The 17396-nt window shown below is 30.6% G+C and overlaps 1 protein-coding gene across 1 annotated transcript in view; it reads right to left on the bottom strand.

Moving 5' to 3' along the window:
- The window catches only part of Actbeta (inhibin subunit beta), a 221951-nt gene extending 207766 nt beyond the window's left edge, over positions 1–14185 (bottom strand). Inside the window, exon 1 of the mRNA XM_072524795.1 lies at positions 13663–14185. Coding sequence (XP_072380896.1) covers positions 13663–14185 — 523 coding nt within the window. The remainder of the gene's footprint in view (positions 1–13662) is intronic.
- Positions 14186–17396: the final 3211 nt, after the last annotated feature.

Genomic DNA, 17396 nt, shown 5'->3' with positions numbered 1-17396 from the left:
GTAAAAAACTTGGAACGGAAAGATAGGAAAATAACGGCACTGAAAAATTCAAATATTTGGGATTCCTAATCTTAAAAAATGGCACCACTGAGCACGAAATAACGTAGATTAGCACATTCATATGGATATTAAAGCATTCTCGATTGGAGTACAATGGTAAAGAGGAAAGGGGACAGGCCCCGAAAGTCATGGAGGGATGAAGTGGACGAGGTCATTAAAAGACGACTCTGAACAGATACAATAAAAATTTTTGAAAGTGTATTGTTTGGTCCTTAACTTAATTAATTGAATATTTTTATTTTCCATGAATGACCCTTATTTGTTTTTAGTTAAAGACTTTTTATAAGACTCCACCTCTACATTTGTAGGTAATTTTATCCATATATAAAAATTAAATGACTTTTAACAACCGTCATTTTATTTTTGTTATTACTTTTTTATAACAACTCAAAAAGACTATATCGATTAATTTTGAAATTTTTATAGAACAACTTTATTTTCACATACCAACAGTTATACGTACAGTGTGTCAGTAAAGTATGGAATAAATTCGATATTTCCTAAATGAAAAGCCTTTTTAAAAAAATCTAAAACACATCGATTTTTAAATTTAATGTTCTACATTTTACAATAAAATTTCATTATACAAGGTGATAAACATTACAGTGATGACATCATCCGTTTTTTTTTTAAATGTAACACCCTGTATTTTAGGACATTTTTAGATCGATAAAAATAAGCTGATTTAAAAAAAGTATAATATCTTATGGATATAATTTGAAAGATATGCGCTTAAAAAATCAATTATTTATTATCAATTGCAAAAAAGAAGCCTACTTCTAGTTTTTGGTAAACTGTAATTATTTTTAGTAACGTTCAATAACAATTAAGTAGTACAATAATTGTATTAATTCGTGAATGTTCTGTATTATTGCTTAGAATTAATTTTAAGTAGAAATAAATTTAAGTGTAAAGCAAAGAATTGAAATACTCATGATGATTGGGTATGAAGACAAATTTCGAACTCAGATGTTAGTGTGTAATTTATTTAATGATAAATATCCAGAAATACCCATCACGCAGTCAACATTAAGTAAGATTAAAAAGAAATTTCATGAAACTGGTACGGTTGAAAATGCACGCAAATCAGGTCGTCCCTCTGTAAATTATGTTACAACATTAGATGTTCTACTTGCATTTAAAAAAGATGCGTACACTTCTGTTCGTAAGGTTAGTAGCGATCTCTATGTTTGCAAAATAACGGTACACAATATACGTAAAAGTAAGTAAAGTAAGTAAAATGCACAGTTGTACAGGAATTAAACGAGGATGACCTAGATAAAAGAATACAATTTTACGAAATAATGATGGATAACAGCCACCGAAACCCTCTCTTGGTTCAAAATATTATTTTTTCTGATGAGGCTACATTCAAATTAAATGGCGAGGTCAACCGTCAGAATTGTAGATACTGGACAAAAGAAACTCCAACTGGATGCGGGAACATCATACACAATACCCGCAAATGGTAAACATGTGAGCTGGCATTGTAAGAAATACATTCATTGGACCCTACTATTTCGAAGGTAATTTAAACGGGCCAGCATACCTTCAGTTTTTAAGTGGGTATCTTGTACCTACTTTGGTTAATTTATTCCTTAGTACAATTATTCTTGAAGGTTTTGATAAAATTTTATGGTTTAAACAGAATGGTGCGCCTTCGCATTATGCTTTGGAGATTCGAAGGCACCGAAACGAAATTTTTCCGAACAGGTGGATTGGAAGACATATTGAGGTGGACATATTGAATGGCCAGCGAGGTCGCCAGAGCTCAATCCTTTGTATTATATTATGTGGGGTCATTTAAAGAATGTTGTTTATAAAACGAAACCTGCAAAGATTGGAGACTTAAAAACAAGAATTCGTAAAGAAATATATTTCTCAAGAAAGCATAAACAAGGTTCTATAAGAATTTGTACAACGTTTGGCTTACTGTCAAATACAACAGGGGCTACAATTAGAACATTTAAGATTAAGTCATGTATTAATTACTGGATTACTTTCAAGTTATTTATTATAATTTATTTCTAATTTATTAATATTATAAATCAATAAAAATGAATCTAAGCGCATATATTTCAATTTATATCCGTTAGACCTCAGTATTATACTTTTTTTGGAATCAGCTCATTTTTATCGATCTAAAAATTTCCTAAAATACAGGGTGTTATATGTAGAAAAGAGCCGATGACGTCATCACTGTATTGTGTATCACCTTGTTTAATGAAATTTTATTGTAAAATGTAGAACATTAAATTTAAAAATCGACGTGTTTTAGATTTTTTTTTAAAAACATTTTCAGTTAGGAAATATCGAATTTATTCTATACTTTATGGATAAATTTCTGTAAGAAATGTATCCAAGTGTTGCTACGCCACTGGTAGCACTTAACTTACAATTTTTAACTTCTACTAGGTAAATTCTTATGAAAGTCGAAAATGTATTTAAAAGATATTTTTACCCGTAGATTAACTTTAGAATACTGCTTTAGATTAACGTCAATAAAATCGTGTCTATATTCACGTCTACTTACATGTTTTACTCTGCACGCGAATGCCTGGAGTTCGATTCCCCCGCCAAGGAGATTTTTTTGTTTTTTCGAATCCACTAACTTTTAATCTTTTGTTATTTTAAATTTTATACTTTAATCTTCTCATAAAAAGAGTTCGTATCGGTAGGGTGCGTTCAGTAAGTTGCCTTAGACTATGGAATATTGAAAGATCCGTAGTATGATCATTCAATTGTTTGATCTGTCATTTACTCTTTCATGTAATTTTTTTATTTTAGTTTATTATCAATACGTAGTTGTTTCTGTAGCTTGATATTTCTTTCTAAGAAATTTATGAATGCACCGTTACCATATTAGTGTCAATTATTTCTACATGTGTGTTGACAGGAAGATATATCGCTCAATTAATAGTTGGTGTTCGAAGCGATCAGATCTTACCAAAAGATTTCTTTTATCAAAAGATCTTTAATTTCATGCAAGCAATTAGAAAAAATAACTCTGCAACAATATCACGTTGTGTACAAAAAGAAATATCAAAGTTTTTTCTTCCTCAGCTGTTCCTAGCCATAAATTATTGCTTTTTTTATCCAATTTTATGGTCGTGGTAGGACAAAATTAAAAAATATTTTATACTAACTCAAGACAAGTTACTTGTTTAGCACATGGAATCACAGAGTTGCGAAAGAAATTAGAAAATAGGTTTCTTAATTTACAAATATATTTACACAGATAGAAGCCATGTTCTTATGAGAAAATATTGAAAAACATTTGGTCATTTATTGTTTCCATAATTCTAAGGAAGAGTATTTTACTTTGTTACTTTTAATTACAATTACTTACTTAGTTTTTAAATTTATTTATATTGTTTTCTAAATATTAAAACAAACATTATTTAACCTACTATTGACATATTTTCTAATAAGAATGCATATTAATTGAATTTTTCTAAAAGAAATGAATATGTAATGCACATTTTTGGGCAAATTAGTGGATATTTAGTGGTATAATACTTTGATAAAGGCTGTGGACATTGGATTTGGTGGAATTTATGCTCCAGAAGAGATAGAAGCAACATTACAAATTTTATTATCATTGGCGAATCAGATTTTAGTAACCCTAGCGTTGGCTTTATCTGGAAAAGTTGCAACTTGTTTACAAGGAGGATGAACTACACATTCTGCTTAAAAATTACCATTAAACATACAAATCAATGAAACACCAGCTCACAACAACACCAAAAATAGAGCAATGGTAAAGATTTTACAGTTATGCAAATTAATCTTTTGGTGCGAATGTACGCTCGCGTACATTCGCAAGAGTTATAGGCACTGAATAGAATTTTGAAAGGTATTCGTGGCAACCAAAACATTTTTGGTGGAGCCATGATTCTATTCTTGGACAAACTCTTCCAAATATTCCCCAATCAACTGCTGTGGACAAACTTAACACATGTCTAACATCATCAAATTTGTGGCGATACGTAAAGATGCTTCAATTGACAACTAACATGTAATAAGGTCAGAGTGTTGCATGTTAGTTATCAATTGGAGCAACAGACAGCAGTTATTAGACATTAAAAATGGTAAAGACGCTATTGACACCTCGACCGGTCACAGGCTCGAAAGGAAAGCTTATTGAACGTGTTTTTTCAGACACTCGGCAACAGTTTAATAACTATAATTGACTTGGTGAGTAATATTAGCGGCAAAAAATACAAATGTCGACGATCTTAATGTGATCATTCACAATTTTCTTCCAGGAAAGTTGTTTTTGTTTAAATTAGTTGACGCAGTTATGAACCAAGATGATGTTGTTATTAGATGGCGTTCTAATGTCTGTAAATATTTATTTCGATAATTATTGTCCTACGACAAGATAGATTTTGTTTCGATTCAGAGCAGCAGCATATGCCACTCTGATGAGACCTAAAGAGGTTGAAATACGTATAAGCGGCTTACCGCTGCCCTGCATCGAAATAAAATTCTAATAACGTCATTATGTCTTATTTCTTTACTCTGTTTGGAGTACTAGAAACTGAATATACTACGAATTTTGATCATGATGAACGGCATGTGGAATGCAATTTTAGATTCCCTTGCCGACTAATTCATCAATCTGTCTGCTTTGCAACTTGTAGAAAGGAAAGAGGTAAAGATTTGAATTCAGTTTCGCCAAGTAGGAAATCTTATGATTTCTCTTGTTTTTAAATATATATATATATATATATATATATATATATATATATATATATATATATATACACTTTTTATATCAACATCTTAGTCTTAGATACAATATTCGTTAATAAGCCAATATATCTTGAGCATATGTTTTCGTCTCGTAGAAAATAGGTTAGTCATAGTATGCACAAATACAATGCACGGAACTGTGTTTCTGTTTCGATTTGGTATCGGAAGAATCAATATGCACATTAATAATGAATAAACGTGAGCCACCATTTTAACTAAATATAGATATTAGGAAAAGTATCTACACATAATTAAAAATTTAATTTTTGTAGTAAACTATTTTTAGTACTGTAAATGTAGAACAAAAGCTCGTTAAGGGTTTTGGATGTGGTTTTAATAATAATATTTTTAGGTTACAATCTTATCTTTATATTGTATTTAAAGCAAGTAGAATGTTAAAAAGAACTATTTATTATTTTGTGTTATCATATCATTTAATATTTTTTCTTAAAGAAGATATTGAAGGTAGATATCAATAGGGTTTAGAGATAATAGATCGACATTATAAAATATTTTCTTTAGAGAATTTAAACAATCCTACGGCAAGCGAAATTAGATGAAAATGTACAAAAAGCTGCGGCAGTATTTAATGATCCTTTTTATTCTTCGTTTATTAAGCTTTAGATCTATTCTTGTATCTGTGACAACAACTGCTAGCTGTAACGTCTCTTCTTGAAGAATCTTTTAGTAATCTAGTTCTCTTGATCTTAAATGATTTGCTATTTGGGCCAGTCTTCATAATTCGTTCCTAACACATGCTGGTTTCATTAATCTCTTTTGTGTTTTCATCATCATCATCATCACGTAGCGCTACAACCCTGGGTGGGTCTTGGCTGACTGTACAACTTTTTTCCACTTTGTTCGGTCTTCCATCAACCTAGGGTCAAATGAAATGTTCATTTTCCGGAGATCTGCTTGGATGTTATTTCTCCATCGCATTCTGGGACGTCCGAGTGCTCTTTTGCCTGTGGGAATCTCTTCCCATACCAGTTTTACAAGTCTATCGTTATGCAGTCTGTGCACGTGACCTGCCCGTGCTTTGTGTTTTCGCTATCATATAATGTCCTGTACTTTACAGAGTTCGCTTATTTGGTTATGTGATATTCTCTCTCCTTATGTTTTCCCAGCAATTGATCTTAAGGGACTCTTTCTAACGTTCTAAGTATTCTTTTTTTTTTCTGTTAGATCTGCTCTCCTCGTTATCGTTATTGGTTTATATCGTCATTATTAGATTTTCACATGAATTATATATGCTGATTTTGCCATCTTATCCCATATAATTTTTCTGCTAAATGACATGCCCTAGTCGTCCTGATATATCAGCTGCTTTATTTGCTTTTTTTATACAGTGTGTTCATAAAGAAACGGTCTAATTATGTACTTTTTATTAATCTTATTGGCAAATATACTTGTTAGTAGTTTAAAAGTTGTTCTGAGTAATGATATGTACTATAATTGATAGGGTTCTTACTATTTTATTTTTTATGTGTAGGTACACACAAAAAACCTCCTACGCCCCACTCACCACAACCAAAAAGGTTTAAATTGCAAACCACTACTTGTGATAGATCATTAAAAGGACAAAAAAATGCTATCCAATGGTATAAACAATAATTATACAGGGTGAAGCAATAATTGCGAAACTTTGGCTTAAATGGAAAATTTAATGAGGTTTCTATTGAACTACAAATTTGTTAAAAATGTCAATTATTCTGCACGAACTTTGGCAAATATTGTTTTAGTAATAGAGCGACATGATTGCGTAATTCTTTCTCACAATTCCTCAAGTCACGCAGGTTGAGTTTTATACATAACTAACTTGAGGTAATCCCATAGAAAAAAGTCAGGTAGCGGTAATCCTAATGACCTTGGTGGTCACTCAATAGGACCTCTTCTTTCAATCCATTTGTTCGGATAATTAGTATCCAACCAGTGCCTAACTGAAGCTGCATAGTTGCTCCATCTTTTTGGAAGTGCAGCAAATCTTCGTCTAAAGCTTGGTTGTCTTGATCGTCCCTTTGGTTCTCTAATTCATGCACAATTACCGGTTCGATAGTGCTTTCCAGCAAATCGAGATAAATGTTGCCACTTAAATTGCCTGGTATGAACAAGGGACCAATTATAGCATCGTCTAATATTCCTGCCAAAACATTTAGTTTTTCAGGATATTGTGTATGACCTTCTCTGAGTCGATGCGGGTTCGTATCACTCCAGTACAGACAGTTTTGTTTATTTACATTAACATTTAGCGTAAAAATACATTCATCAGTGAAAGAAATTACCTTATTAACATTCTCGGTTCAACGCGAATTCTTTCAGTAATGAGTTCACAAAACTCAATTCGTCGGTCTGGATTATCATCGCGTAGTTCTTAAAGAATTTGTGTTTTGTAAGGGTGAAACTTATGTAACTTCAACATCCTTTTAACCGATTCATGTAAAAGTCCTGTCATTGCAGATACTTGACGTGTTGATGCGGTAGGCTCTATTACAAAATTTCCAAGGACCTCAATTTGGGATGCTTCATTCAGTAAACTTTTTTTTTAGGGCATCCTTTTTTATTTTGCACTAATCCCGTTTCTCTAAACTTTTCAACTAAATCGCGGGCGTACACGTGACGAGTTGTTCGTAAATAACACTGGTTCTGGGAGGCAAATATGAAAATGATGATTTAAAAAAAATTCCGACGGCCACTTATCATTAAAAATAATGTTCCCGGAGATAGTATTACAAATACAAAGTCGTAGTAAGCCGGCTGATATTAACACCTTGTATAATTATTTAACAATAATTGTACAGGGTCATCAACATAATCAACAAAAACCTTATTAAATTTTCCATTTAAGCCAAAGTTTCAAAAGTATGGCTTCACTCTGTATAATTATTATTTATACCATTGGATAGCATTTTTATACTCTTTTTAATGACTTGTTTTCAACAAGTAGGGGTTTTCAATTTCAACTTTTGTGGTTGCGATGGGTGGGGCATAGGGGGTTGATGAGGGTGAGTTCTCTTTCATGTCATTTTAGTTCCACCTTACTACCCTAGAAACAGTTTCAAGCATTTTTCGATATCAGCTTTTGTTCGTGAGATATAGCCCATTGTTTAAAATTGACACACTGCATAATTTACGCATCGGTATTAACGAATTTCTTTTAGTGTACATATATATATATATATATATATATATATATATATATATATATATATATATATACTTTTTTTATCTACTGGGGTAAAACCTATATTTAAAATTCATAACGTCGGTATTTAATCATATAAACAAATTAATAAATAAGTGTAAAAATAAAAGGCAAAAGTTTGAAGTAAATGTAACTTCAACTTATTTTTGATATACTCGTACACAGTCACTTTGGTATTACCGGTTATAAACATTTATTAGAAATATTTTTAAACTAATAGACCAAGCAAATAATGATGTTTTCAAAACACTCTTTGATATAGGTATCTAACAACTGTTTTTGATAAATTTGTTGATAAAAATATATAATAATAAAAATATGCAAAACATTTAGGGCCTATTGTTCGAACGCATTGGAAAGATGGAAAAGAAAGGTGCATATGATGGGTATAGAACTTAGCAATGAATGTATATATTCATTGCTACACTCCAGTTTGCTGATGACCAGGTAGTGCTAGTGACCGACAGGGAAGACATGCAGTACATGCTTAGAAAACTGATAGAAGAATATAACGACTGGGGAATGAATGTCAATACAACAAAAACCAAATATCTTTGTATTGGAAACGAGTCAGATAACATAGACCTCGAAAACGGACAACATATTTCCTGCTGTCAGAGCTATGACTACTTGGGTCTTGCCTTTGACAATACAGGAACTGATACACGGGAAATAGAAAAACGAATCACTCAACCAAAGAAAGTCTTAGGATGTCTCAATGGTATACTGTGGAGTAAAGAGATAACGAAAGGAAGAAAATTTAATATATATGAGACCATGATTAAAACTACTCTTCTTTATGGCGCTGAAACATGGAGAATTAGTGAAAAGAACAAAAAGCGAATAGAAGCAGTAGAGATGGATGCAATGAGAAGATCTTTAGGTATTTCCAGACGAGACCGAATCAGAAATGATGTAATAAAACAACGTATGGGAATAGAAGGAAATATAACTCAAGATATAGAGAAGAAACAACTAACGTGGTATGGGCATGTTCAAAGGATGCCAGCAACAAGACTCCCCCAAAAAATAATAGAATGGCAACCGATAGGTCGACGGAAAAGACGAAGACCCAGATTAGAATGGCAACACAGCGTAAACAAGTCCATAAGCGAAAGAAATTTAACAACAAACGACTGCGAAGATAGGAAGAGATGATGTTTAGGTATCGGACAACGTCGAAAGACGTTCTAAACCGATGTAAAATAAATATGTTCGAACGCTAATCAAAACTTGATTGTAATCAAATATTTAATTACACTCAAATACGTCACAGCAGCTGTCAAAATTATTGAAAATTGCTTATTATTATTTGTAATTTGTAATTTGTATTATTTGTAAATAAAAACAAGAAATTAACATCAGAAAGAGTTTAATTATGGTTTATTTTAAATTAAAACGCAAAATAATAAAATTGAATAAAATAAATCAGTCAATATAACCTCAAAATGTGACGTATTTTATTTTAATTAAATATTTGATTACAATCAAGTTTTGATTAGAGTTCGTACAATCGGCCCTTAACGTCATTTTTTACTTATAAATCATACATAAACAATGTAAATTCGCCATTTGATTTTAAATGCTAAAGGTGAAGAGTGGTAAAGTATATAAAAAAGTGACATAATTTTACTGAAAATGATTAAAAAATGCTTTAAAATGAACATTTCAAAAGTTATCTCAATTTATTTTAGTTAATTTGCTGCTTAATAATTGCAAAGATATCATCAAAAGTTTGTTTTGTTGATAATTATTAAGAACTTTTCTAGAAATGCACAAAAAATTTTATTTTCGCATGAGAATGGAGAGAGTATCATACATATTCACCTATAAAATTTCAAGAAGTTTCACTTAAGAGTTCGTTCAACTAAAATTGTTTATCCCAGAAAGCTTTTATCTACAACGCTATTATGCGTAAATTATATACACCAGTCTATCTGGGAAAATATAATTGATTTTACGTAAAAATCGTATAAAGATATTTGAAGGTTCTGAAAAGTATATAAGGGGTAGCTAATCAAAAAATTGGGAAGACTTACAGATGACTTTGCTTAGTTTTTATTTTAAATAATCTTAAAAAAATGAAAACGTGTTTTTTGGCCTATAAAACGTTTCTTATGCAGTTTGTAGAAAACAATTTCCAATAAAAATTGTAAATCTTAAAATGTTCTTTAATTTGCGAGTTTCTTAATTAAAATTCATACAGAATTCACCAAGATAGTTGCAAAAAACCCTTAATTTTGCAAAAATTTATAAATGTTAATAACATAGTTTTTTGCATAATGGTATGTAATATAGCTATGCTAAAATTATGGCAGTTAAAGTGTTAATAAAGTGTGTGAAATATCAGATTGATCGACCAAATAATTTATAAGTTATTCAAATTGTTTATCCCGGAGAGCGGTTATTTAAACAACTGTTGTTACCCGGACGCTCGCTCAAGAGGTATTCTGTAAATCTAAATCGATTCCATAGTGGTAGGTATATTTTTAAGGTATATTTAAAAAAACATTTTATTAAAATTGTTATTAAAAAACAGTTTCAAAAAGACTGACTTTTAAGCTTATAAACAATTGTAATAACTTCTTAGTAGGCTCAATAAAAAGCTGGTGAAAACCCACACTTTCCAGAACAAAACAAAATCTTCTATGACCAATAGGAAACAGAATAGCGTTTTTTTCTAACAAGCATATTTCCATTATTTATTAACATTAAGAGCTGAGTAGTGAATATATTATAAATAAAGATCTAAATTTAATTATCCATGTTATAGATGGTATATACCGAGAAAAAGTAAAAAGTTATAACCTGTTAAAATGATGATACTCGTAAAATATCGCAGCGTAAAAGTGGAGCGGTGATCTACAAAAATATCATTTATACTTATTAGCTATTTGTTTTCATTAAATTTAATAAAATTAATTATTTTGAAAAAAACTATAAAATTAATAAAAGAAATAAATATATTTTAATAATTTATAATTATTATTATATATTTATTTAAATAATATACACTTATTTATAAAAGTTAAATATCCATACGATATAATATTAAAATTTAATAAATTTCGAATACAAAATTTAATTAATTTATTTTTCCGAGAGGTAAAAATAGCACAATTCCCAATATTTTGTTGAGCTACCCCAGTTTAAAAAAAATTCAGGTTCTACTTGCGATATAAGCCAAGATATTGCAAATTTTACGAGCGCGCTTCAATTTGAATTTCGAATTTAAAGAAACGGAGCTCGGACAGTTCTCTTCTCCAATTTTCCGTGGCGATATTTTACGAGTACCACCATTTTCACGGGTTATAGCTTTTAACTCCTTCACTGTATATGCCATCTATAAGTTGGATCATAATATTTTGATCTTCATGTAGAATCCTTTCAATTTTCAGCTCTTAATGTTAATAAACAATGGTATGATTTTAAGAATAAAACGCTATGATTTTAAGAATAAAATGCTATCTTTGTTCCTATTAGTCATAGAAGGTTCTGTTTTTTATTTTGAAAGTGTGTGTTTTTTGTAAAAAAAATTAAATAAAATGTTAAAAGTTTTTTTACATATACTTATAAAATAAAGTTTTTTGTAATTATCTCGGTCAATGCTTTATGTATTTTAATTTTTAAAATTACATAATTTTTTACGTTCAACAACTTTTATTTAAACAATTTTACTCTAAAATGTATAAGAAAAGTTTTATAGGCAAAAATATGTTTCTCACTTTTTAAGTTAAAAAAAAAAATAAAGCAAAACCTAGTTGTACGCCTTCACGGATTTCTGATCATCTAACCTTCATATAGCTTTTGGAACCTTCAAATATCTGTATAAGATTTTAACGTCAAGTTATTGATTTTTTGACAGTTTTTAACTTTACACTGGTTTACCCCAGTCAAAATAAAAAAAGCTGAAAAATCTTATACAGGTATTTAAAGGTTATAAAAGGTATATGAGGGGTAGATCGTGACAATTATGTGAAGAGGCCCTGCTAATTTTGCTTTGTGTTTTATTGCATAATCGAAAAAATTGCGGTAAATCGTAAAAACAGATATTGCGTTAAAATCGATTTTTTTATATTTAGAAAAAAATGGTTTAAATAAAAGTAATATATCATAGAAAGTTCTTTAATATTGAGAGTCAATAAAAATACATAGAGAATTGATCGAGATAAATTTTAAAACCCCTTACTTTTGCAGTAATTTATAAATGTTAATAACTTAAATTACTAAACCTATTGAACATTGTAACAGTTAATGACTTTGTGGCCCATACCATGTGGTAATATCACACAAATTACATACTTAATTTTAGTGTAATTTGTTTAAAATATATTTGTAATGTTTTTAAGAAGTCTTTGTAAAAATAATAAGCGTAATTTAAGTAAAATTAACGCGTATAGATTTGACTTATCAAATAAAAAATTAATTTTCCTGAAAAATTTATTGTTAAAAGATACTATTTATCACAATCACATATAAATATTTAAGTTACCTATCATTTCATAACCTTTTCTTATAATAATAATACGAAAAGAGTCAAATTTCACAAAATATTTACATTTTATTATATTTATTTTAAATTGTTTAAACAAATTAGATAAACAATTCACAAATTAACTAATTCCATTTGTATAATTTATGCAACGAGTTAGCCCAAATTAGAAAAAATCAATTTTAATTGATAAGAACCAGAGATATTGCGACTTTTGTAAATTTGAAGTTATGAATTCAGTTTTTTAAATAATGAAATCCAGAGGATGTAAATCGCCTTGCTTTTAAACCCTTCATATTTGCGCATTATGGACTGCTGATTTTTAAATATTTCGTTTTAAATTTCTTTTGTCGAAACTGTCAAACGATGCTATTTAAATCTCTTTTCATTGTATTTTTTTTAATTCGTGTAAAAATGCAAACATTTCTAATAAAAAAAATAACTTCCTACATGTGTTATTTTAAATATTTATAAGCTTAAAATCAAACCTATTTTGCAATATTTAACATATTTAATAAAAAATTTTTAATCATTAAGTGATTTAATTTGATAATATAAGCTTTTCTTTTCAATTTGGTGCTTTCAAAATTCATGTAGACCCAATAGTTTACGTATAATAACTTTGTAGATAAAAGCGTTCGGGATAAAAAAATTTCATTTTGCAATAACTATAAAGTGAAACTGTATCGGTAAATATTGTCCCGAGTCTCAAAGCAAAACAAGTGCATTTTTAGAAAGGTTATTAGGGCAACTAAGGATGTAGTTTTTATTAATAGTATTTAACAAAACGACTTTTAAAGCTATTTTTACAATAACTAAGCAACAAATCAACAAAAATAACTGTACAGACTCTTATGCTAAAGGATTTTCTATGCTTTTTCACTAAAATTGTGTCCGTTTTCATTTTTTTGCCGGTCTTTACTATTTAAAATCAAATATCGATCTTTCATTGTTTATATATTGTTTATAAGTAAAAAATGACGTTTAATCTTTTCCATATTTTGTTTATTACCAATTGATATTACCAAATTTATCAAAACGAGTTGTTAGATACTAAAAGTACCACGATAAAGTCTTGTTTTGCTAATTTCTCTAGTCTATTAACGCTACCGGTGTTTAACAGACTTAATTATATATTTTTAGGACTCACCTTCTTCAGCGAACGAGATGATCTCCGAAGTCCTTCCATAGAAGTCGTCCGCATCAACAGTTTCCATGATATTATTCCTAGCGCTAGTTGTAGAAAACTTGTCATCTCTATCAAAATTCCTTAAAAAATCACTATCCTCATCCTCAGCTCTGTACAACGTTTCCAATATAACCTCCTTTGGAAGACTATGCGTCACGTTCGGTTTTTGCCGCAAACCTAATTTTTGTAAAATTTGCTTTTTAATAGCTTCTAACCTAAGTTTGTCTGTTTCCTTTTTTTCTCTATCTAACTCGTTTTCAAAAAGGCAATTCGGGCAACTCAGGATGGAGTTTTTTGAACTATCTTCTAATCTGGATTTTTCTAATTGAGACCAGCCGGGTTCACCGCCACGCTTCATGTGAGGGTGCCTCACCCTTTCTGCACTAACTATGCTACAAGAAATGGTACTACAAAGGAGGTACAAACAGGACACTGCAATAGTCCAATGGGCTTTACGGTTATAGTAGTTTTTGTAAACAGCCATTTTTTCTGCTTTTTGGACGGTAATTTTTTTAATTGAAAAAATTTCCTATTACCTTGAATTATTATATTTTCTATCTAAAACTTTACATTCTTTCACCTCTAACATTTTCGTTTTGATTTTACCGCTTGCTGCAGTCAAAATTTTTTGCCGTCGATGTTTTTGAAAAAGTCTTTTTATCGGAATCCAATAATTCGCACATTTTTTCTAGGGCACTATTTTCACAGCTCCACTGAAAAATAACTAATCAGTCTTCTGTCACTCTTAAAATCAAAAAACACCCCAAAAATCTTAGCGAATAACTTTCCAACTGTCATCTACATTTTTCTAAAACTAGTTCTAAAAGTTTCCCCCGTGTCTAGTTGGCGCACGCTTCGCGATCATTTGTTACCAATGCGGCGTTCGGATGGCAACTGACTAACTCCATGCTTCCATGGCCTGCTGGACTCACTTGCATGTGTCAATTTTATTATGGCTTGACTATCGTAACTTACTTGATTCCTAAGAGCATGGCTTTTGTCGATTGTTTTGGCAGCAGGACTACTATGATTTATTGACGGATGGAGATTAGCGATGCGATTTAAGGATTTACAGTTAAATACTTTATAATTCGATTCCTTTTATTTTGAGTTTTTATTATAAACTCAATATTTTGTAATTAGGGGCAATAATTATTAAATTATTTTACTCCTTATAATTTTAAATATACTTTAATACGTTATAAATTATTAAAAATATTAAAAAAATTACAAATTAAATAAGAACTCAAAATTAAATAAAAACTAAATTTATTTAACCTTCATTGGACTGGTCGAGGTCTATTTTGACCCCAGATCACAATTTTTGGCTGTTACTTTATAGATCTTAATTTTTATTTGACAGTCTTCCTTCTATCTGTAGTTTATATATTGTATTGATAAAAAAATACAAGAACATTTAACGGTTAGAAGAACATTTAACGGTTAGATTAAAATTAAACTTTAATTTTATAGGCTGGGGTCTCCTAATATCCCGGCCAGCCTTTTATGTCATATAAAATGAATTCTAATAATGTGGAAATCCCATAGATTTTACGGATTAGTACCGACTATGAGTATACTATCGTTTTATGTAAGGGTTTTTGTTTAAATGGGGAATTACCCAAGCTGCGATAAAATTTAACGAAATAATATAAATTTATTGAGTTCCAGTGTCAATTGATTTCTTGTCATATTTGTGAATAGTGCATAAAATTTGAGTTACGTTTCATTTATAACTAGCCGAAAGCAACTGAGTGAAGATGAACTTTTAGGTTTACTTGAAAGTGATGAGAAAATGTGAACCTATTGGTGTTAAAATTGGAGACCATACACTGTACAGCTTACATTTTGCTGATGACCAAGTAATACTTGCAGAAGATCAAGATGATATCCACTACATGTTACGAAAAATAGATGAAGAATATACTAAGTGGGGCTTATCAATTAATCCATCAAAAACAGAGAGCGTAGTAGTGGGAGGTGAAGGAAAGTACTTAGAACTAGGAAGCAAACAAATTCAAAATACTGATAGCTATAAATATCTCGGTGTAAACATTACAAACAATGGTCGGAATACAAAAGAAATAGCTACTAGAATTGGTCAAGGAAATTCAGCAATACGTCAACTGAATAGTATACTTTGGAATGACCACATCACCCGAAACACAAAAATTAGGATATACAAAAGTATCATAGAAAGCATTGCTACATATGGTTCAGAGCTTTGGGTAATAAATAAAAATGACGCATCCAAAATAGAAGCAATGGAAATGAATTATTGAAGAAGATGTTGCCAACTTACTAGAAGAGATAGAGAGGAATACTGAAATCAGAGAGCGTATGGGCATAGACATTGACGTTCTGGAAACTATAGAATGCAAAAGGCTGAAATGGTATAACCATGTAAAAAGGATGAATGATCACGATGGCCAAAGAGAATGTTACAGTGGATTCCCACCAACCGCAGGAAAAAGGGAAGACCAAGAAGATCGTGGAGACAAGAAGTAAAAGGTGCAATGGAAGATAGGGGTCTACAAGTAGATGACTGGAACGATCGCAAGCGTTGGAAGCTAGGTTGCGAGAAACGGCGGCAGCTGTAATAAACTCGTTATATATATAAATATATTGAAAGTGATGATCCAGAGCTTGATATAAATGAGGATGCAGCAAGTGATTTAGAAGATGCAAAGGCCAATATTCGTAAACATGCTCTAGGACTTACAAATTACAGTGATAATATATCAAGTATCAAAAACGCTTTCCTTCTGTTTTTTTCAGACGAAACTCTAAACATAATTGTCATGGAAACTAATCGGAAGGGTCAAGCGTATTACAATAAATGGAATAGTGAAAACCCAAATAAAACTAAAGTGTATGTTTGCGTTGATCTTGTAGAGATTTAAACCTATATTGGAGTATTGCTTTTACACTTGGAAATCGCCAGCTGACAAGGTCGATAAAATCGTTAGAAACCAAATTGACTATATTTTAATAAACCACAGATACCGAAACGCAATACAATCGGTGAAAGCGTACCCAGGTACAGACGTGGCGTCGCACCACAATCCACTTGTAGCAAAATTCCAACTTCACTTAAAAAAGATACAAAAAAGCTACAAAAGTGATAAAGTAAATATACACAAATTAGAATTAGAAGGCGTCAAAGAAAAACTGAAACAAGAAATTGATGCAAACCTAGAATCCACACCGGAATCAATCAATCAATCTTGGAAATGATGGAGGACAGAAGAAAGCAAAAGAATATCAATATAACTCATCAACAGCTGCACAATAAAATAAGAAGGAAAATAAGAGAAGCTAAAGAGACTTATTTCGCTGGAAAATGCCCAGAAATAGAAGACTTACAAAACAAATATTATAACTTCAATCTCCATAAGAAAGTTAAAGAATTAGTTGGGGTAGCAAAACAAAAAACCTCAAGCATACTAATGGACAAACAAGGAAACATTTTGGTGGAGACAGAACAAAAATTAGGAAGATGAAAAGAATATATAGAGGAATTATTCCATGACCAGAGACAGGAAAATACATATGAAGATAATCAGAGTAAAGACGTGGGGCCCGAAATAACAAAGTCACTAGTAATGCATGCAGTAAAGTCCATGAAAAATAATAAAGCTGCTGGTCCAGATGAAATACCTACGAACGATAAGTCTAATGTCACCTACCTTAAA

Source organism: Diabrotica undecimpunctata, chromosome 3, assembly GCF_040954645.1.
Source record: "Diabrotica undecimpunctata isolate CICGRU chromosome 3, icDiaUnde3, whole genome shotgun sequence".
NCBI lineage: Eukaryota > Metazoa > Arthropoda > Insecta > Coleoptera > Chrysomelidae > Diabrotica > Diabrotica undecimpunctata.
The sequence above is the reverse complement of the archived record's forward strand: the minus strand, read 5'-3'. Positions and strand labels throughout refer to the sequence as shown.